We start from the raw sequence: 23125 nt of genomic DNA on the forward strand, positions 1-23125 counted from the left end.
GTGGGAGGCCCCAGCCCCATCTCCCCAGCATGAGCCCTCCGAAGGTGCCCGTTGCCCATCTCTTGGATGCGCGGGGAAGAGGATGACACACCTGACAGAGGCGGCCCTCGCGCATCGGGCAGGAGCAGGAGTCCCCCTCAGGGTGCACGTGCCCGAGACTCTGATTTTGTGCTGATGCGGGCGATGGGGCAGCACCTCAGTACGGCCCCAGATCCAGCCTGGTTCCCCTGAGGAGACCAGAGCTGGAAGCAGGATCTCCCGGGGGACTTTTTCCCTCTGGGGAGCTGCGAGATGCTCTGTGCTTGTGAGCGCAGCGGGGTGGCTGCTGCGAGCCAAGGTATTTCTGCGGGTCTGCGGCACCTCCAGCTCTGTGGCGCAGCGCGCTAAGAAAAACAGATGTCCCCAAGAGCCGCGAAGTTGGTATTTAAAGATTGTCACTAGAGATCAGTAACACGAGGACTGGAGCGAGAATGTTTATTTTCACGGGAGCAGAGCCTACAGGTAAGGTGGTGCTCAGGCGTCCAAGTTACAAACCACGACTCCCCTTTAAAAACTTGCGCCTAAACGGGCATCGACCGCTCGGACAAAGATAAAGCTGCAGCTGCGAGGGCCGAGGGGCGCGTTAGGCGGGAGGTACCTGCTGCCTGCGCGGGGGGTGACGGCTTTCTGCCGGGCACCGCGGGGGAAGCGCCCGGCCCCGCGCTCCCGCCCCCCGCCAGACCGGCGGCGGCCGCACCGGCCGCTCCGGGGCGGCGGCGACTGCGCTGCCGGGCGCGCGGGCCCCGCGGGAGGCTCCTCCCCCGCCCGCGGGACCCCGCCGAGGGCGCGCGCTGCCCACGCCGCGGCCCCACGCGCGCGGTAGGTGCGGGGCGGGCAGCGCCGGAGGGCCCGGCGGCGCCGGTGACAGGCGGAGGGGCCGCGCGTTCCGGCCTCGCTACCGGGGAAGCAACAGGTCAGATGAGCCGGCTGAAAGTCCCCGCGCCGTCCCTCGAGCTGCGGGGGTCAGTCGGGGTGTACCGCGCCGCGCCGCTCCGCACCCCCGCGCAAGCCCGCGGGCTGCGGCGGGAGGTGCGGCGGGGAGGGGGGGTGGGCGCAGCGCGGGGTGCGGAGCCGCCGCCCCGCTCCGCTCCCTTCCGCGGGCATGCGCGCCTGCCTCGCACATGCTCACTGCGCCCGCAGCGGGCGCGCACACTCCGCAGCGCTGCGGCTCCGCGCTGCGCCTCTGGTGAGTAGGAGCGGAGCGGGGGGGGGGGGAATGCGCGGCCGCGGAGCGGCTTTGCCCCGCGCCCGCGGGCTCCTGAGCGGGGCTTTGCGTGTCCGCGGCTACTCCGAAGTGTGAAGCCGCCCCCGGGGGGTGCGCGGAGCGGAGGGCACGGCGCTGCGCGGAGCGAGGCGCTCGCCCCGCAACCCGTCGGGGGACGGCGGCGTTGTAGGAGCGCGGTGATCCGCCTTCCGCGGGCGCGGAGCGGCTCTGGGCGCAGTGCGGTGCCGGTCCGTGGCGCGAAGCGCGGCAGCGCGTTGGGGTCCTGCCTGCGGAGTTGGGAGCTGGAATTAACCGGGGTAGTCAATTGATGCGCAGCGTAGCGTTTGATTTTACCTTAAAGCTGGCTTCGCTTAGTAATTACTTTAAAAACGGAAATGTGCGTTTAAATAAAATGAGTTGATGCTCTTTTTCGCGGTTGCTTACGTGGGGAAAACTTGTACTGTGATTTATGCAGTTTAAGTAAACTTTTTAGTGTTAAATTATGCTTGAGCCCAGTGAATGGCCTCTAAAGGAAATTATTCATGGTATACAACTACTTTTTTCAGACATTTCAAATAATGATATATTCTGTTGTATAAAATTTTAATTGTTAAAATATATACGGTTAACCAATAAACCGGTTATTGGTCTACATCAAATTTATTAACAGACATTTTGCTTAGCATAGTATCAGATTCACACATCCCTTAGCGCTGTTATAGGCACTGGCAGGAATGGTTTATTGTTGAATCTTTCTCATGGAGTTTATGAATTTACTGAGAATTTCTTATCTCTGTAATGCCATCCATAGAAGGTCCGTCGTCCAGTCCCGTCGCCCCCCCCCAGTATATTGAGAAGGCACGTCTTAAGTTTTTTCTGCCTATGTCTGTGTATATTAGGGCAGTCCGGTCCACAAAAGGTGGCATATATTTAACTGTTCTATGTCTAAACTAATGTTTCTTTGATCGTTTCATACATTTAGTGTTGCATTGTTCTGTGTTACTTGTTGCAACATACAGGATAAATTCTTTCTGCTCATCTTTTATTACATGAATAAACTATTTGTATTCTTAAACAGAGCTCAATTTTTATTTCTGCTTTGAAATCCTAGGTATCATGTGGCCTTAAATGTTACACATGCAAGTAGGAAAGACTTACAGTACAAATGCCTTGAAAATAATCAGTTCTTGCAGCTTTGGAAACATTCCAGAAACTTTTTAAGCATGTTTTGAAAAGTCACTTAAAATGTCACAGCAGCTGATAACTTGATTTAATTATTCTAACTTACATCTCTTTGTATTAAAAAAAAAAACCCAAAACACAACAAAACAACCAAACATGAAAACAAAACCCAAAAAACTTAATGTGTGATGCAAAATTAGATTGTGAAGTTATTGAATCAAATTGACCACACAATTCCTGTGCCTCTTCTGCTCCCCCACCAACAGATCAAAACATTTGGCTAAATAACAAGCAGTGTACTCTTTTGGTTTTAGGCTCATCGATTTGTTTTGCTTTGCTTAGCCTGCTCCCCTCAGCTCATTTTCTTTTAAAATACTACATAGACTTGATTCCCATGACTCGCTAATCTTATCACCATTATTTGGTTGAAATGTTTGAAATGGGCTCCTCTTTCAAATATTTCACAACCTTGGCAGTCTTAAATTTCATTAGAAGAAGCTTCATTAGGGAGAAATAAAAATGTTGCTGATAACTCCCCCTCCAACAAGTCCCATGTTCAACTACACGATGTGTGCGGATACACCTTGATTATACAAAGGAGTTAAGTGTTTTGTATGAAGAACCCTATCTCAGAACATCCCTTAAAGAATCTTGTGTGGTTTTGTGCTTAGATGGTTGATATGCTAGATTTTTTGTGAAAATGTTAATAATTTAACTATTAATCCTGCAAAAACTAGTTGCTAACTTCAAGCTTGTAAGGCATCATACTGAAGTCAGTGTGGCTGTACTTGTATGTCAGTGTGTGTATGTACACACTGCCGACAAAGAAAACAATTAAAGTAGTTAGTAATTTTCTGCTGTCTTCCCAACTGTTATTTATGATGTGTAGTAGTAAAACAGCTATTCTGAAATCAGCTATAGTTCTCTTCGGTAAGATTTGATTCTTTCGTGGCAAATTTTGTTGTAACCGGATGGTTTTAAGGTGTCTTCAACTGGAGAACAAGCAAGAACAGTGCTGAAGACTAATTATTCCTTGCAGTAAATTCCTTCTGCAATAAATTCACAGGTTGTTAGACTTAATCTGTGGAAATGATTGTTAAGATTACTTGTGCAGTGAAAAATGCTTTTAAAATTTTGTGAAAACTAGCAGAAGTTCTTAGAATGCTAAGAAAATATTTCTGAAATAATTTTGCCTGGCTGGGGTAACTATTATTAGGGATGAACTGTTAAATGAAGTTGCGAATTCAAATCTTTTTCATGAACCATGGAATGCTGCAGTTTTAATGTGAAGATTTTAAATATATCCCATAAGTGGAGGGGTCATTTGGTAGATCAAGTAGGAAAATCTTGTACTGCCATTTCCAATGTCTAGTTACTGTATGGGTGTGTATTATTCACAGCTATATCAATATAAACTTGGTTAGTACTTGGTATAATCTCCTGGTCTAACAATCAGGTTCTTTTCATTAAATTTAACATTGTACTACACAGGACAAAAATAGTTGTATCGAGAAGGAACAAAAGATGTTTTCAAGACTATAAACAATGGCATATAGAAAAATAAAGCCATTCAGGTTTTAGATACATCCTCCTCTTCAGTGGCTTAATTTAGTAAAAAGTACAAAATTTTTTTTTAATTGTATATCTACTAAAAAAACCCTAAATGTATAATTAGTCAAACCTCTTGGCATAATAGTTGCTTTGATATGAACAGGTAGAACTCAGCAAATCTCTTTCCCTTCCTTTTCTACTGAAAAGCCAGAAAGTCCGTCCTGGTTGGGACTGTTGTTAAAAGGTCTCATCAGAAAACAATTGTTCATGGCAGTCTGATTCTTAAAACAATACTTCATCTTTATTTGCAGATCTTAACTCAAGTAATGATGTTTAACAAACACCTTGTTTTAATCGGGTGAGGATAAGCCCCTCGATTAGAATGCAAATAATTGCCCGTCTCGGTTGGGTCACTTGGGGCCTGGAGGTGTTGCCATTTGCGGGTATGTTTGGTGCTACCAGAGTATTGAAGCAGGAGGAAGGAGAAAGTGGGAATAAGGATTTAGGACTCTGCAGTCATCTTGCAAAATATTTTTTGATCACGGCATACAGAACCCGATCCAGTTCCTTTCTTCGGCAGGCTCTTGAGTTGCTCTTGATTTACAGCTGCAAGAGGTGTAGATCCAAAATAGCGGTCAGTGCATAGATGGTTCCAGTGAGTGTGTCACAGACTGAATATTTAATTTAAAATAGCCAAACCTCTTTTCACTCAGACTTTCTACTTGGGCTTCAATTATGTATCTGAGTTATTTCAAAGTTGTATAAAATGAGAGGAGAAAGATTACATGGGCATAATCCTTTCCATTTAAAATTATTTGTCTGCAGATGCTTAAGTCCTAGCATTAGGAGTCACATATAAACATGTTTATTTAACATCAGCGTTATCTGCTAGATTGTACATGGTTCATTAACATGGAGAGAATACTTTTTGTTTAATAGTGTACGGGAGCTGACAGAGGTCAGAAGAGGTTGTTTGCCTGAAGTTGAGATGGCATCTTGGCTTTACTCTCATTCTGTTTGTCACCTCTGCTGTGTCCGGGAAATACTTCATTAGTGCCGTGCTAAAGTATTTTCCCTCGTATTTATGTACAGAGGCGCTGTGGAAAGCCAGAAGTATGCTGCAGCGTTGCGGTAAGGTTTATGGGGAATTTTAAGAAAAGTTTGTTGTAATTTGTGGAGGATTGTTTTAGTTGGGGTTTGATTAGAAAAAGTGGCTTGGAAAGGGAGGAGAAGCAGGGGAGAGGGGACCCTGGGATGTTGTGGTGCCCACAGAGTGCGTGGCTGTAAACTGTGGTATTTTACAGAATCAGGGAGACGGAGGTCCGACGGCTTGTGAAGTTCAGAGCGTTTTGTATGCCACTAAATAATGTTTTGTTGTTGTGACGGGTTCACAGTCAGACTTGAAACAACTGTACCTAGTGGTGATGCTGAGCTGAGACTCAAGATGAGAGGTGGCACCTCTGCAGGGGACGGAGCAGGAATGGGCCCTTCTGGCTCAACAAAGCTTGTGGGGTGCTGTCCGCTCCTTCTCCCGCTTAGAAATGTGCTTGGATGTATTAAACCGTATCAGGGACGCTGGAAATACCTTATATAGAAGTAACCACAGCCTCAAGTTTGAAAAGGTTATTTAAAATGTTTTAATATGATTTATGTATACAAGCTAATTGCCGTGCACTTCACACAATATTGAGGAAGAGATGTACACGTGTATACACAATTTCATTTTTTATTTGAGCTTCTTGAGAATGTTTCTGAATGTTTCTGACAAGTTGGTGAATTTCTCCAGCCTGATTTGGGTGGTGGGGGCTGTTTGGACTTTTTTTGCATTGAAGGCAGAAGATAATTTAGATTTTTATTAGAAAAAAAAATAGAAAATTGACTTCTATGATTTTTATCAAGCAAGGACCCCTGGTAGATAATAAACAAAAGGCATTGAATAAAATGAGCATTATTGTAGCGATCAAAGTGGCTGTGGAAGATGCAATGTGAATGAAGCATACCACAAATGTGCAGTTTTTTTAAAGCATAACAGTAAAAATAGAAGGGATTTAAAAAAAATAAACTGAACTTCTGTGTTGATTATAAGTTGTAACTGAAGTACACTGAGGGCCTGGGTATTGTTTTAAGCAAGCCAGCAAAACAGCTATTTCTAAAAAATAGTAGGTTCCCTCAGAAGGGTAGAGAGAACAAAATGGGGGGGGGAATGTCTGGTGTAGGGGCTTTTTCTTTGAATTATTTTCAACAAGCACTTACTCTGTTCTGTATTTTTAAGAAATTATGTGGACAGCAATTTTGTTTCTCTACCAAGGCAGTGAAAACACCAAGAATCCTTTTTATAATTTGGAAAGAATGTGAAAAGAATGAAGTAGTTAAACCTAAGTGTATTAGATCATACGCCTTAAATGCATAAATAAGCATAACTGCAATCACAGAAACCAATGTTAAAACCACCAGGAAAACTCACCCACAAACCCTAATGACTTAAAGGGAATGACCTCAGCCATTGTGAAATTTGTGCCTATTTGTTGACTGACATTTTTTTTGTAGAAGCAGAGTGCGTGTTTTGTTGGGGTGTGGGATTTTGTTGTTTGAAAGGCTGCTGGGGGTTTTTTGTTGTTGCTGCCAGGTTTGAATACAAAGAGTGAAAATGGGATTGAGGCCAGGAGAGCCTGGATATGATTTGGACCTTACCAATTTGAAAAACAGGTGAAGGGTTTGTTATTGATGGACAGAGACTGGTAGGAATTGATTGAAGTTTGTTTTCAGATGTTAGAAACTTCCTTGATGATAGCCCATTTCTGACTTACTCCCAGCTGGTTTCCTCTCAAGGAAATGAAGGTTTAAAGTATTTGGTTACAAACCTGAGATTTCTTCACATCCATGTCTTTGCATGAGTGCTGTATGAAATGCCCATGTCATTCATCTCCCCTTTGCTTTTTGGAGAGGAAATTGATGCACAGTAGAACCCCAACTTGCCTTTGCTGCAGCACCACTTCATAATTCAGGGAAATGGAAGTCTTGAATTATTTCAACAATAGTAGACTTCTTTGGGAATGTTTTTAAGTAAACCAGTGCTACAGACTGCAAGCCTGACCAGAGCCAAGTCACTCCACAGACAAGGTTTCTCTCTGCTGCCCGTTCCTGGCAGTGGTGTCCTACTTTTTGGTTGCAGTAATTAAAGAAGGTCCAGATTTAATTGCCCCTTCTTGGATGTGCAGAAAGGTCTGAGAAAATTGCTAACTTCATGCTGTTTGGTGCCTAACTCTATGCATTCAGTCTCATGTGGAAATTCTCGTTTGTCATCTTTGCTTTTGAGAAGGAAAACAGCCCAGTGAAATAAATAAATAATCCTAAATGAACAATTTAATACTAGTCAGCCCAGATAGTAACTACTTAACCCACAGAGAGTTGACGCCTCTCTCTATGCTGGAAAGGGCAGACTTCACAGAGAAACTTATCTGGAGTATGAAAGCCTGGTACTTCCAGACAAAGACAAGGGGACGTGGGGAAAATTTCTTAAACTCAGCAAATGCCTTAAAAACTGGAAATGCCTCTAGGATTACTCAGGCACCCACAAGAAACAGTGAGGGGAAAGTGGGGCAGGCATCTGATTTTTTTGTTTTTGTGTTTTTTAAATAGGTTGAGTAAGCAAAGCAATCTGGGGGCCTCAGTTATTTACGACTTAGTCTGCGCACCACACAGAGAGGCTCATCCGCTGTCTTAAAGGCAAGTTTGGCATCTATTGCAAATTGTGTCTTTTGATGACAACGTTTGATTCAGCTTTTTGATGTGTAATTGTCCTGGAGCTACTTTGAAATAACTCTGATCAGTTTTGAATATAGATCTGTATCACCAGTTTGCTTTCCCCTTTCGACTGCTCTTCTGTGCTAAATTACCATGTTGTAACTATCTGATGATTCTTTGTAAGTCAAGTAAAAATGTATTTACAAAATGCGTTCAGTAAATGTTGTCAATGTGTCAATTTTAGTTGCAAATTTATTATTTTTTCCCGTTTCTGTGGCTGAAACAACTTAGAATCTTGTTCAGAATTTAGCAATACTTTTTATTTAAAAAAGAGATTGTTTCTCCATCCTTTTATAAACTAAAAAGTGCCAATTTTTAATGAAACACGACACTTTTATAAGTAAAACATTTGAATGTTATATTTGCTGTGTCCAAATTTTTCTTTTTTTTAGTAGGCTAACTTTATCTTTTGAATTTATAAAAGAATGTTTTTTGCTAGCTTACATTTGGTGTTACATTGATATTAGTCCTCTTCACTGAGGTACAGAGTTAGGAGTAAGTCAGCCTTAATGCTTGTAGCAAAATAGATAAATATTCTCCTTGTGTTTAATTGTGGGTAAATATATTCAATCCGGCCCTGCTGCCACTGCAGTTCCCAGTCATTTCACTCAAATAAGGGTTGATCCCTTACTGAAAGAGAGCAGCTTTAAATCTTATGTACTTGCTGCACATGTGATTTAAAAAATATTTTTTTAAAATGCACATTGTAACCGCTATTAATGCAAGTCCATTTGACATCTTCAGTGCCTAAGTCTTGCAAAAGGAGAGTGGTAATTGCCGTCTTTCTGTGCTATCCACACTCATAGGCCTTATTTGCAACTTAGCTAAGGTTTTCAGCAGCAGTTAGTTTGGGTGGGAAGCCAGTACAGGTCCCTGAGAGGGAGGTACCACAGCCCCTGCAGTTAACAGTGGATGTAACCTTCTGCACCAAAATACCTTTGCAGTGATACGACTTAATACTTGGTATAACATCTCATCTGACCTAATAATCTTATGTGTGTTGGTGGAGTTAGGTGTGTAGCAGGAAAACAAGGCAGACGTCAATTTTCTTTTTATTTATGGTATAAAGATCCTTGTTTTGTTTAGCCTCGGTAGCCTGTTGTGTAAATATCTACTTCAGAGCAATCTTGGTTTTATAAAAATTCAGTTACCTATGAATAAGAGGCAAGCTTAGGTCTCTGACCTAAAATACATAATCGTTCAGCAATGCTGTAAATGTGTGTAACCCTGTACAAGGCAATGTGAAGTATCTTCTGTATGAAAAGTCTTACAGACTTTTGCTGTCTGTTCTTAAAAAGACTTTGCTCTCTTCAACATCTCTGCACTTGCACATTATAAGTTGTGGTTCAAAAGAAGGTGTATTCTGCCTATTATGTATGATTTAATTTTGTTTGGCAACCATCCTTCCTGTTCACTGCAGCAGATGAGTATAATTTGGGGAAGAGAAATAGTTGAGGAGGGGGACTAGGAAAGCACACTGAGTCTTCTGTAGAGAGATCCAGCAAAACTTACGGGCTAGATTAGTTTTGAAACACCATTTATGCCCCCCTGCAAAGTAGGGGTGGGGGGTAGAGACAAATGGTTGGTTTGGAATTGAAAGTAATAAAGGATGCCACTGCTAAAGGTCAGATGCATTAATGGTGGAGCCTGGCGCTTTCCTTCTTAAAGCCCAGTGCCTCTCCTTCCTCAGTCCCCCCTGCCACAAATCAGGATTATTCAATCATAACAGCGGTTTAACTGTATCTGTGGTGGAGTGGGATGGTTGCTTAACGATGCACAGAAGCATTGTGCCCTGGTTTAGGACAGGAAGTGGAAAATGAATATTGTTTTGAACTTGAACTTTGTGAGCAGACAGAAAGCAATTATCGGAGCTGCAACTCCCCCGGGAGAAGCAGGGGAGGGATGCACTGTGCTTGTAAGAAGCACTGTGGGATCTTAAATATCTAGTAGCGTTTAACACTTTGGTTTTACATTTCTGCTTTTTAATTGATCTTATGCTCCTCACGTTTTCCTTGGCAAATAGAGGAAGAAACAATTGCATGTAAACTTCAGGTACTGTTTTTATTGATAGACATCCCCCCGCCCTCCCTTTGCTGGTAGGGCAGGGCTCTTAAATTTCTGGCTTAGTCCTAGTGTTACTATGAGTTGTAAAACAAACTCTTTTGCTGCCTGGGTTACTTAATGGACCTATTATAACACGTAAAATTGACTTAATGGATGATTAAGAGTACATAATTGTATGTGAAGCCAGTTAATCGGAAGCCATAAGCCACTTATGTAGTATTTAGTATTAATTATAAACTATGGAAGTTTATCTGTCTTACAAAGTAGAAAAACCTACTAAAATGACACAAAGTTTGCAGAGTTGTAAAGTTAACATTTTGAGTATCAAGTTTTTAATAATATCTTACTATTAAAACATTGCTGAGCACTTTCTGGAAAAAAATTTAAAAAGACAAAGCTCTGGCTTCCCTGAATGTTTTGCTGTATTTCAGTGGCCTGTGACTTCAGCAAACTACCTAAGTGTTTTTTGGCTTTTTTTTGCTCTACTTTGACTTCTACTTTACAAGGCCTTCAACATAGAGTAGTTAGTGCAAGACTTCACCTTTTCTTACAGACTCTGTGATATCTTCTGTAGATTTTAAAAATACTGCTCCCTATTAAGTTAGATAATTAAGCAAACAAGGGAAAAATTTTTTTTGCTAAATTTTTGAAGCTAATACTTCTACCTATGTTAGGTAGCTGTTTTTTTGTTCTCAGAAAGGAATAATTCCTTATTTAAAAATTACATTTAAAATGTAAAAGTAAAATTAAATACATGTTATTTATGATAATGATCAAGTTCATGAGACTATTTTAATCTTACATTAACACAATTTTGGGATTATTTATTTGTGGTAAAGTTTTAAAGGTAGTAAAATTAAGTCCCTTTAAAAAGAAAATTGTGTGATGATTTATTGTACCAGAATAGGCAAAATTCCTCCAGAGATTTTAATATCTTCCACCTGGTATAGAAATGGAAGGAAAGTATTCTTTAGCTGGTGACTAATTTGTCACTAATACCCAGGGGTTCCTTCATTACAATGCAAAGATGTCAGTTTTAAGAGAAACGTACAGTGAGAAAACAGAGTGCAGCTTCCTGTTGCAGATACTTACAAAAAGGAGGAAAATAAAGGTCTGGAAAGCAGCCGAAGCGGTATGAAGGAACTTAAAGCTATCAATTAGTGCAAAACAGTTCAGGAAGGATTTTACCTGCAGGCGTCAGTGGAATTCATTAGGACATGTTCGAGGAGGAAAGTCACTCGATACGACTCCAGAGGAGGAGCTCTGACATGCAGTAATACCCAGGCTGACGCTCTGTTCTCCTCTAAACTGCACGTACTGCATCCTGGTAATTGTTTGAGGAGGAACTGTATTGTTAAAAAAAGTCACACTCTGCTTACTGATGGCTTTTATGCTTTATCACAAATGAATTGGGTCCAAGACTTATAGTTCAGGTGAAAATGCTGCTAGAGAATATCTGCAGCTGCTGACAGCTCAAACCTGACAACGAAGATCATGCTGTGTCTGCCACATTTGAGTCTTGACAAGTCATTTTTCCCAGCGGAGAACTATTCCACTGTCCAGACACTTGTGTAGTGTCATCACTTTGCCTTTTGCTGCAATAACAAAACTTTGACTCTGCTCCTGTCCTTCTAGTACTGCAGTTTCATAACAGCTCAGTGTAAGGAGAGGGGGAGCATGAGCCGTTGCAATATCAGGAGAGAGTAGAATGAGGGTTTTGGTCTCCCTCCCTTAAGAAACCAGTTCTGCACTCAAGTCATATGTGAGTGGGCATGGTACAACGTGAACGTGAATATTACATAGAAGACACCTCTGCTTATGACTAGCTTTAGAATGTGAAGTAGGTGGTGGCAGTGGCAGCAAAGGTAGCAGAAGCAGCCTCTCTTGTCTACTGGTGCAAGAATCACAGCAACTGGTCTGGTTTCCTCTGCAGGAGCAGATGCTCTCAGGTGGAGCAGACAGCACTATTCCATGCCCCTGCAGTAGCAGCAATCTAGTTTCCTGAGGGCTTTCTGCTTTACTCTTCCCCTACTGTTTAGTACAACCCAAAAAGTCACTCAGGAAGCGCATCAGCAGTAGATACCTATGACAGAAGTAGTGGTTCAGTGTTAGGACTTCAGTGATGTTAGAGATTTGGGAAGTCAGTACTGCACCAAACAGCGTACGTGTTAGAAACAACATGTGCGACAACTTTGTGGTAAAAGTGTTTATGTAGCAGGGGAAGCCCTGGCATGTCCTGCAGACTCCAGGCCATGTTAACACAGTTCTCAGTTTCTTGCTAGAGAGTATGATTTAATCTCAGCCATTCAATGATTAGTTGGAGAAAAGGAAGACTTTTATGTTCTGTCAGAAGCAGATTACTGGAAAGTAAATCTATTGGTTTTGCTAGGTTTCTTTCTGTTTTAGTGTATTCCTCAGTCAGAGCACTGAGGTAAACAAGAAACACTTTTGTATTGCGTGGTGGGCTGGTGGCCAGATGCACACCCCGCTCCTCTCCCACTCCCCATCCTTAACAGGTTGGGGGAGGAGGTGCAATGAAAAAGCTCGTGGGTCAAGATAAAGACAGGGAGATTGCTTAACAATTACCATCATAGGCAAAACAGACTCAATTTGGGGAAAATTAATTTATTGCCAATTAAAATTGTGTTGGATGGTGAGAAACAAAGGCAAGAACTGAAACACCTTTGCCCACCCCCTTTCCGAGGCTCAACTTTGCTCCTTCATTCCCGATTCCTTTACCTCCCCCAGAGCGGCCTGGGGTTGGGGAATGGGGGTCTGCAGTCAGCATGTAACATTTTCTTTCTACCTCTCCCTCCTCTTCCTCCTTGCATTTCTCCCCTGCTCCAGCGGGGGCTCTCTGCGGGCTGCGGTTCCTGTCAGGAGAACCGACTCCAGCCTGGTCTCTGCAGGAGCTGCAGGGGAATCTGCTCTGGCGCCTGGAGCGCCTCCTTCCCGCCCTTTGCGCAGGCCTCGGCGCAGGCCTCGCACGGGCTGTTTCTCTCATGTTTTTCCTTTCTGCCGTACCGAATTTTGCCCTTTTACAGAGGCGCCACTGGCTTCTCCGACGGGCTCAGCCAGGCCCTGCCGGGGTCTGTTGAGGAGCCGGCTGGAACCGTCACGGAGCAGCCCCTCGCCCCTCGTCAGAGGCCCCTGCAGCCCCCCTGCCAGTGCCCGGGTACAGACACCCCATACAGTATGACCAAGTCAGCACTGTATTTATTCCTATCGGACTGTGATCTGGAGTGATTGCACATCCCTTCCGGTGGGAATCGCTGCCGGTTTTAGAGTGTTTTACAACAGGGAAGGAAAGGGAAGGATGACACAGGTCAGTCTTGCTTTTCCAGTGTCCTGCCTGAGGTAAGAGACAAGATAATAAGGAGCGGTGCCTCATCACTGAAAGCTAAAATTAGGTCCGCCTTTTCAGAAGTCTCCTGAGTTGATGCAGAAGGGTTGTTTGGGTATTTTGTGGGCACAAGTGGTCCTGCACACAAAATTGAACTTGTGCTTTACTGATGTTTAAGGACTGATTTTTTTTTTAATAATCTAATCGCACTTGTATAGTAACATTCTGGGTGTTGAAATGTGTTGTTGTCTTTTAAATGACTGCCTGAACTAGGGATACATTTTTTCCATGTTCAGGATTTTATATTTGCTAAATCTGTTTTCTTGAGAGTGTTTTTTGATTTTAAGTTGCTTGTAATTTTGTAACTACTCTAGAGATGGGAAAGGCTACTGTAGAGAACCTATCCTGCTCCCCATCTCTCCAGAGGCCAAGTCTTTCTATACGTTTGGGAGGTTTTGCATGTATTGTATTAATATTCATACCAAGAGTGTAGAAACAGATGAGGTGGTCTTGCTATCAAATGGTGGCCATCCTCTGATTTTAGTCATGTGTTCAGGGCTTAAATTACATTTAAAATTTTCTTTAAATGTTGGGCTTCAGAGCTTTTCAAGCCATTAACCTGAAGCTTGTAGGTCATCCTTTACCTGATGTACACTACAAAGGAAGATCTGTGTTCAGTTCCTTATGAGCCACTTGCTATTCCTGATGGTGATGGCAGCTCTGTGCCTAGGAAGAGCCTGGAGTGTGCAGGGGAGAGTGTTTCTGCAGAGGGCAAAGGATCCTGCTGTTCTCAGTGGAAGTAGGTTTACTGTGAGAGGGATCTTGCCAACAAAGTGGTAAGTGAAGGTGACTACATGGTGCTAGTATTATCACAGATATTAATGTGCCAGATGCTCTGTTGGCAAACTGACATTTTGTTGGGCTTCTTTCTTCTGCTCAAGAGAGCCTTACACTTACGTTTTTGTCCTGGGAAGCAAGTGAGAAAAGTCATTTAAGTGGCAGTCAGCTCAGGCGAGAGCTCTGTTTAAGCATTTTTATGTTTAATCTGACAAGCTGAAATCTTGGCCCAAAATACTGTTTGCCACTGTACAAAGAAACTGTCAGTCTTTCATTAATCATTCAGTGGTCCTTTAACTATATGGTAAACAAAACCCACCAGGCCTGTGTTGTCCTGCTTGCAGCCAGTTCTGTTTTGCTCAACACCTCATGCAGAACTTGGTTTGAAACTCAATCTAGCGAGGTGCTGCCTCCACCAGGAGACATACTATTAATGGCCCAGATGTCTCCTTAATGAAAGGGTTTTGTTTTGCCAACATGATGCTCTCTGTCCTTCCTGAAATGGATGCGCTCTGTGTTGGTGCAGATACCATTACCAGAAGAAGTAGTATGGAACCTGCAATCTTGTGGCCGCTGGAACTTAAAATTCCGTAATTATTCTTGGCATATACTCTTAAAGGTTAGTGCATACTGGGCTTTTTTCAGACTCACTGAAAATTAAGCCCTGACTTCTGTCATGGCATTTTTTGCAGTGCCTCAAATGGTTGATACACCCTTGTGACCTTTGGAAGTGCAGTTTGGATTGCAATCCGCAAATCAAATGTTAGTAGAGAAGAAATAGCTGGCATGTGACTTGTGGAGGCATTTTTCAGATGGTCTGTCAGTGAAGAGTGAAGTCCTCAGAAGTTGGAGTATTGCATATGCACAGAAGAAAGCCAGGGTCTAGTTGCCAAAATTTGACTAGTTTAACCTGTGAGTTGACTGAATGTAGGTATGCTTTGCCCTGAAGTCTTAGCCTAGAGGTTACACAGCAATTCCTGACACTGTAAATTTGAAGATTTCCAGGCTCATTTAAGTGCTGTCAACCAAGGCTTGTGTTCAGTCTTAAGCATTTTTCACTTCAGTTATGGAGGCCTGAAATAATCAGCCCTTGGAAAGGAAGCTATGTTACCCTGACACAAGTTTAAAAGATGTATTTCTCCCAGACTCTAAATGTACAAAATACACTGCTCAAATTTGTTCTGCTGAGTGTTAACTTACAATGGTGAAGGTAAGTGACTGCAAAGTCAATTTTCATGTTTAATTAGTTGTGTGCGTGATTCATATGTTTTTTATTCTCATTCCAATTTCTTGCCAGTCTTTTATTTTTATACTGCTGTGAATCTGTGAGTTTGTATTTCAAGGCAATACTTGTGATAGCCACCAGCTCTTCATCTTTCATGGGCACACTAAGTGCCTTTTTGATCTGAGGATTTTGACTCTCTAGATACTGACCAGTCAGATTTATTTTTTGATACGTAAGAGATATGATCCAGTTGTCTTTAACAATGTGTGTGATTTCAGAAGGGTAAAACCCTATGCATATCCCTTAAAAAGCTCTTCAGAAAAAGAATTGCATGGAGGAAAGGACCTGCCAAGCTGCCTCCTGCTCAAAAACTTGCAAGTACCCTGTAGTCAGCCACTATGTTCACTGATACTAAACACCAGTGAAGTCTCCCACCAATTCCTAAATGCTAGTTTTCTAGTTATCTAGTAGAGCTTTTTGGCTCTGTTTTTTTACTGCAGTAGATAGCTGCCAAGGTACATGCATGATGTGAAATAAGCCCCAAAAGTAGTTTGATACCCCTGCAAATAGGACAGTGTTGCAAATACCTAAAGCAGATGTCAGATAAGAATTGCTTACTCGAACTCTGCACGTGAGTGTAGTTTATGGAGTAGGTGGGGTGGTCATAGTCTTCAAAGCTGTGTTAAATTAATCTGTTTGTCAGTTAACATTAAAATAGTAAAAGTGGTGCCAACTTCAGCTGTATTGGAGTATTTAACTGTAATCCTATGTTTACAGGGAAGTACAGGTAGCTGTCACCTAAGCAGTGAAGTAATCTGTGCAGTCTTACTTGGCACCCTGCGAGTAGTGGGACCCTCCTTGGAGCAGTTGTGTTGATAGATAGCAAGTATGGTTTCAGGACTGAATTAAGCTGACAGAGAGCTGTGTTGACATCAAAAGAAGTGGCCTCCTCAGCCTAGCTGCATGTTCCTTTCTCCTCCTCTATGTCAGTGCTATCAGACATACTACAAACTGGATCAACTTGCTGATCCAGCTGAGAAAACCAGAAAAATTATCAGTTGTTGTTCTGGCTGTATACAGACTTATGTTGCTGCAGGAGTCTGCAGGAGCTTGTGGCTAGGCTGGGGAGAGGACAGGGTTGCATCTTTGGTCAGTAGTAAGGTCTTTGAACTTTGACAATCATTTGAAGCTAATCAAATCCCAAGATAGATGATGGTACAGTTTTGCTATTAGCCATGATAACTGAACTGCCAGGCAACAATTTGGGAAAGAAGTCTGTTTACAAGGTGTAGTAAATTTAGTTGTTGAGGATTAATTAGCTTGGTGCTTTAGTTTAGGCATTTTTCTCATGTTCCGTCTTTAATTTATTCATTTAATTTATAAAATTCCAGCCCTTACCTGACTTGGACTTCCAACAGCATGTGCCAAGTCCTGTCATGCTCCTTTACCTGGTTCCCAAGGGCACTTTTGGGCAGGTATTTTTGAAATGTGCGTTTTAAGCACATTCCAGAGGAGGTTCAGAGCAAGATGTGAAGTTTGCTGCTGCTTTCTTTTAAGACAGCCAGAGAAGCTGGAGGAAAATCATGGCTGAATGGTAAGAGTGCTTGCCCCGGTCATAGGAAGCCCAGGATGATTTCCTCTAGGCTCAGGCTATCTGTGACATCCTCAGTGGATGGTACTAACATGGGTTTCATTCCCATTTGGGATCTTGTCAGAAGTGACTTGCCCAAAATCTAAAACCATGTTAGTAGGACAGTGATGAGAATCAAAAATCCTTCATTTCCAGGTTTCTGAAGTCATTAGTAGACTGGCTACTTAAAGACCTCACTGAAATGAACTATAGCAATCCCAGTTTTTTTGGCTGCAATTTGTACAATTTGGAAATTGTATTTTGAAGTAGCATTAACTCTCCCTTCAAGTGGGGTTGGTAGGATTGGCTGACTAACTATTTTAATTATTGACTGTAGGTTACATATATACAAGAAAAATTTCTCTCTGACAAAAGCATATTATATCTTGGCTCTTAGTACTAACCAGCTCAACTTTAATTTCACAGCTTGCTGCCAACAGCTGCCTTACTAAGACATAGTACTCATAATAAATGAAATTTCACAAAAAAAGAAAAATGAAAACTTTGTTCCAGCTGGATTGAAAAGGCAGTTGGAGCATTTCTATCCTGCATATAAAGCTGCCATCCACATAAACATTTCAAATTACTTTTTCATTTTTAATAATCAGGATCAGACCTTTTCTTATTACTGAGGCAAATGCAAGATATTAGAAACATACAATTTCATTCAAAGTCCATTAGTTATTGAATCCTGTCCAAAGTTAAGCATTTGAAGTGTTTTGGGAGAAACTCACCTTTTAGTTTCGGGTTTTTGACAACCTACTTGGATGAAAATCCTGAAATGAGCAGACCGCTCTAGTCCTGCTTGGTAGCGCTCAGAGGGACATTAGTTACATCACTTGCTCTTGGAACTGTTGCTTGTGTATTGTTGAAAGCCCTGCAGCTGATGAGTGCTTGCCTGGACTACCAACGGGAATCTCAGTTAAATTATCACACAGCCTCTCCGCACATGGAAGAGATTAATGCTCATAGCCACAAACAGAATGAATGCTTTGTACTTAGTACCATAATGTAAGTTCATGCTGAAATACAGTGCCAGTAACCAACTCCTTTACCAATAAATTCACAGTTCTAATAACCATGTGTTTTTACAGCATCCTGATCCCAAAGGATCAAAGAAACGTTGATTTATTTAGCTTTGGGTCCCATCCCCCGTTGTTCTCGCTCCTTCCCCTTGCTCCCCATGAGCTCGAAAGAGCCATATATGAGATGAAACCCAACTGTTGTTGTATAGTCCACAGCAGGGAGGGACACTTTGCAAAACCACAGAAAAGAACATTTTAGCCAGTAGAAATGACAGGAAGTGTTGTGGGCAGACAGAACACAAACATTAGAGCCTGCTTTGGCCAGGAGTTGATATCAACCTGTCTAAACTGCCATAATGTTCTTTACTGATGATAAATGGATTGAAAGTTAAAAATTCAACATCTTAAAAATTACACTATGCCTGTGGCATACAACTTTACTGTATAGAAAAGTTCCTTGAAGATATCACTGATCTTCCCAAAACCTGGTTGAGGGTGCAACAAAAAGTGTTAGTTCAACTCAGTGAAGTTGGGTAGTGTTGATATGAGTGTCTGATGAAGCAGGTGTGCTCAGTAGAGTTGCCAGCAGCAGAAGCATTTTGCCCTTTAGTTAGGAAAAAGTGAAAAATGCTCACAAGGAGCATTACCGTCCTATAGCTGAGCCATTGGTAATGTGATCATGACCCCAGACTTGTGTAAAGGCCCCTTGCAAGCATGTGCAAAGACATCATGTAACATCTCTTTTAAGTAGCTTTTTGGGGCTGATAGGATTTATATCCCAAGGGTTTCCAGAGTTGTAGGACTGATGTTCTTCTTCAAAAGGCCAGGCCAGTAAAAGGTTTCTGAAAATGTGAGTCAACAAAATTATTTACCAAGCATTACTGAAATTACTTACAAAAAGGTGGTTTATGGTTTGGACAGTATTTGGTGGCTGTTGTATTACAGCAGCAGGTTGAGGTCCCAGCCCCACTCTGTATGTTGGTGTAACTAAAGTGCTTCTTGCCTCAGAATATTTATTTCTCATAACCAGAGAAAAATGAGTGGAAAAACAGTATGGACACAAGATACAAACTGCCCAGGTTATTATTTTGTTACAAAGTAAACCAAATATTTGGGTTTTGCCTTTGAATTATACAGCTTTGGGAAAGCCACTAATTTGTAATGGCTGAACATTCTAAGCCTAGAAATCCTGCTTCTGACTAAAACCCCCTCATTTTAAAAGAACCTGGGGCTGAATAGCTGCAACTTTCACAGTTTTAAATGTTTTTTCAACCCCACCTTAGAACAGTGTGATGAAATTGAGTTACTGGTTGTCTGTGGGCTTATGGGTCTATCAGAACTGGCAACTGTTTGGGGAAAAAGAAATTGATACACTGAACAAAAACCCTGTCAGCAATTGGAGAAGATGCTTTTCTGGTATAATTCTTACTTGAAGATGTTTACGCTGCTGAAATATATTGTCACCTTGAGCTGTGCTTTGTTTTCTTGTTTACTGCTGCTTAGGGTCTATAAAGTAGAAATTGCAGTCAGTACTTGAAGCAGCATAAATTTTTGTTGCCAGCAAGAGTCAGAAGGTGGTGTGTGTGGGGAGAGAGGGAAAGGTGACCTGTTTCTATTATGTTCAAGAGCATGTTTCTTAGGGGTTTTTTTTGAAAGGTCCAAAAACGTGTGCTGCAAAAATGTCATTACTTTGTAAATGGTAATGGCAGAATTAAGTACACGTATCTGTTCCTATATACAGAGTATATGCTGGGAATATTTTAAAATGAGAATGATTGAATATCTAAAACCATTCCCAACTCTAATTCCTGCATCTAACATATAGTGCAAACCTTTTTTTGGCATTTGATCTATACTGTTCATAGGTCTTTTATATACACAGAGGGATTTACTGCTTTGTAATCAAGCTGCTGAAGAAAAACGTTGTCCTTTTATTCACTGGGGATGACTGTAATAAATTAAAATGGTTTCCCATTAGCCTTCCCTACTTAGTTGAACCACTTAAAATTACTTTGGACTTTGCCCTTGTCTGACCTCCTCACCTTTGCTCAAACATTTCTGCTTCCAGGAGTGCGGCAGTGTTGGTCCTAGAGCCTTACTTCTGTGCCTGAAGTTACAATTCATTTCAGGCTGGAAGCAGAATACCAAGGTGGAGCCCATCTGGAGTTAAAAGAAATGTTTAATAGTTTTAAAAGCCTAATGCACAGCATAACTCACAGGTGATCTCTGGCATCATAGATTGCTGTTAGTGTTAAGAGCTGATTATGGCATGATTGCATGCATATTTTTCAGTAAGACTGTCTGCATGCAGATTAAGATAGGTTGTTTTGGTTTTGGGTTGGGGTTTTTTATTGCTCCTGTGAGGTTTCTGTGGCAATAATGGCTTTACCAGCTTGTGGACAGAACTGTCGAGTTGAAACAACCAAATCTCTGAGGCTTGTCTGAGCACAGAAGTACATTTAAATAAATACATGTAAAGTACTCTCTTTCTCCTGCCTGTTAAATGCAACCAGAATTACATTACAAAACAAACTGCAGGTTTAAAATTGCTATTCTGTCCAATACACAACTCTTGTTTTTATAACAGATAGTGCCCTAGTGTTAAATGCATACACGTTAATCAGTTGTGCTAAACTAAAACAAAGCCACTACAATTATTAGACAGTATATCTGCAGTTCAATTCTGGATTGTCATTTTTTAGTTGTGATATGAATGGAAGAGCTGGATTTCCTGCTGTGTTCCCAAATCTTGTGTCTTCCTGCCTGTTACTTCTCTTTGTATTCAGGTTTTACACTTCTTAGGGGCTTGGAATAGGAACTTTGAGATGCTCTCAGTGTAGTGTTGTAATCTGGAGAACCTTAGAGAAGATGCCACAGTAACAGTGTGGAGAAATACGTGCCGTTACTGAATGGGATTCTTCGAAATATTTCAGTGAGGTAACTGTGCATGAAGAATGGATAGAGGCATAGTGATAGGATTGAGAAGGATTTTTTAAAATACAAAAATCACTTGTTTACAATTCTGACCAGATTGATGTGTTTCTTTGTTAGGAAAGCATGCAGGGCAGGCCCAGAATAACCCAAGTTTGTGGTGTACAAGGTGGTTCAAACGTCTGACTTTGGAGGCACTGCTAGTGGAAAATCCCCCTGGATAACCTTGGGCACGCACACTCTGATAGATGGCATGTTTATTAATGCTTACAAATTAATGCCTTATTTTATAGACAGTGAAATTGGATAGAGTTCCAACTATGTCTCAGCACACTGTATTGGAGACAAGTAAATGCAGTAGGGAGAAAGCTAACCGCACCCTTCAGAAACACAGCATGCTCGTGGGAAGGTAGCAACTGAAAAACAAGCTCAAATGGCATTCAGCAAAGGTATCTTGCAGCAGCCCACTTTTATAGGAATTAGTAGCTAATGCCAGTCCATGTGATTCAGGAAACGTTCCAAAACTGTCCTATAAATCCCCGCTATTCCAGTTTTTAAATATATTTAAGCAAGGGCTAACTTGTCAGGATAGAAAAAGCAGACATAGGATTCTTGGCTGGTCATAGTGAATATCTTAAATATTTTCAGCTATCTCTGATTATCCCACATAGGTAGGGATATTATGCAGACTCTGATAGTCTGCATAAATTTGAATAATCACAAGGAAACCACAGGCTGACTACAAATGTTGCTTGAAGAAGAAAAATACATCCTTATGTGTCATTGATCAAAGTAGTCAAATCATAACTGAGGTGAGTTTGGTATCACTAGTGATCACTAGTGGTCAAGAGGACGCTGGGACTAGTGTAAGTTGTGGAGGTGATACTACAGGTTTCAGGTGCATTGTGCAGCATAGGGAATATCTGCCCAAGAAATGTGAGAAACTACTGAAGTTTTTGAGACTATTTTTGGAATCTCTACTCATGTACCTTGGACCATTGGGGTGCCAAGGACAATATTGTGAACAATTGAGAAAATGAAACATGTTCCCTAGTTTTGCAATTGCTGGTGCACGTTTGCATCTTGGGAGGAGAGCAGACGAAGCACAGTGAGGCTTGTCTCTGTTCCAAAGCAAACTTTGGGCTTTTTGCATATGAAAGTATGCAAGAATTCATAATCTGACCTTCAGTACTATTTGTGTGTATACATAACCAGCAGTTCATTAAAGAAATCCTTACTGCAGCTCTCTGCCTGTGCACTGTCTGGGAGCAATGCAAAGATGAGAGTGGTCTTAGCAATTGCAAGAGGTTTCATACAAAACCACCAGCTTGAAAGAGCTTATTGCTGGTAAGAGAATGATCTCTGGCATTTCATAAACCATCAGCAATATTAACATGCTGTTTGGAGATTTGTATCATTAGCAAATTAATCATGTTCAGGAACACTCCCTTAGCAATGTTGGATGAGACTCTGTGCAACGCCTTTCTGCCAAATAAACTGCAGAGAGGGGGGCCTGGGGAATGGAGGTGGAGAGGAGAAGACAAGCTCAGCTTTCATATTACCTCAGTGTTGTCCTCGATAGCAGTCTTGAAAAATATTTAAACAAAATGACAGTGAAAAGCTTCTTAGCATCTTGACTTATGCTACTGGCAGAATATGAGGAAGGAGTGATTTCTGGTTCTGACATCTTCAGTTTCCATCCTCACAGGAAGCATGCACAGAAGTTTGCTCAGTTGCCTTCCAAGTCTGTGACATCTCTGCCATTCTTCATCCCTGGAGTGCAAATGATCGTCAGGCTGTAAGGAAGATTAGAGATGGTTGGTAGGAGGTGCAGTATTTTTACAGGCCACAGGAAAACATTTTGGAGTGAGAACTAAACCTGAGGTTCTGCCCACCTTGGTGCCCCTGTTGAAAACCATACAGCTTTTCTTGGCATGAACACAGAGTTTTGCTGTAAATTAGGGTAATTTTGCCAACCTTTCTAGAATTTGATTTATACACTCAGTTATTCATAGATCCAGGCAGTACTAATGTAACATTTTTTTCCCTTGAATTCACCAAGCTTCAATTTCGAATTCTAAAACCAATTAGCAGTATTTCCCATGCATTGCATTCTTGCATGAATACTTAGATTTAAGTTTCCATACAGATAAGGATAAGGGTTATATCACTGTTTTGCTGATGTTATCTCTTCTTCCCTTTAAAAAATAAACGTCTACCACAGAAAAAAAAGTTGAACTGTTAAATGATGCCAGTTTTCAGTTGCTGGGTGTTGCCTGCAAATTCAGTG

At 41.8% G+C, this 23125-nt stretch overlaps 1 protein-coding gene across 10 annotated transcripts in view; it reads left to right on the top strand.

Moving 5' to 3' along the window:
• The first annotated feature begins 284 nt into the window (after positions 1–284).
• EYA2 (EYA transcriptional coactivator and phosphatase 2) overlaps positions 285–23125 on the top strand; it is a 102789-nt gene continuing 79948 nt past the window's right edge. For 2 of the 10 annotated variants that reach the window (XM_074919927.1, XM_074919926.1), the window contains exon 1: positions 1008–1225. In XM_074919927.1, coding sequence (XP_074776028.1) covers positions 1161–1225 — 65 coding nt within the window. In that variant the 5' untranslated portion in view covers positions 1008–1160. The other 8 variants (XM_074919930.1, XM_074919932.1, XM_074919931.1 and 5 more) reach the window with 8 other exon arrangements.

Source organism: Athene noctua, chromosome 16 (assembly GCF_965140245.1).
Source record: "Athene noctua chromosome 16, bAthNoc1.hap1.1, whole genome shotgun sequence".
In the NCBI taxonomy this organism is placed as follows: domain Eukaryota; kingdom Metazoa; phylum Chordata; class Aves; order Strigiformes; family Strigidae; genus Athene; species Athene noctua.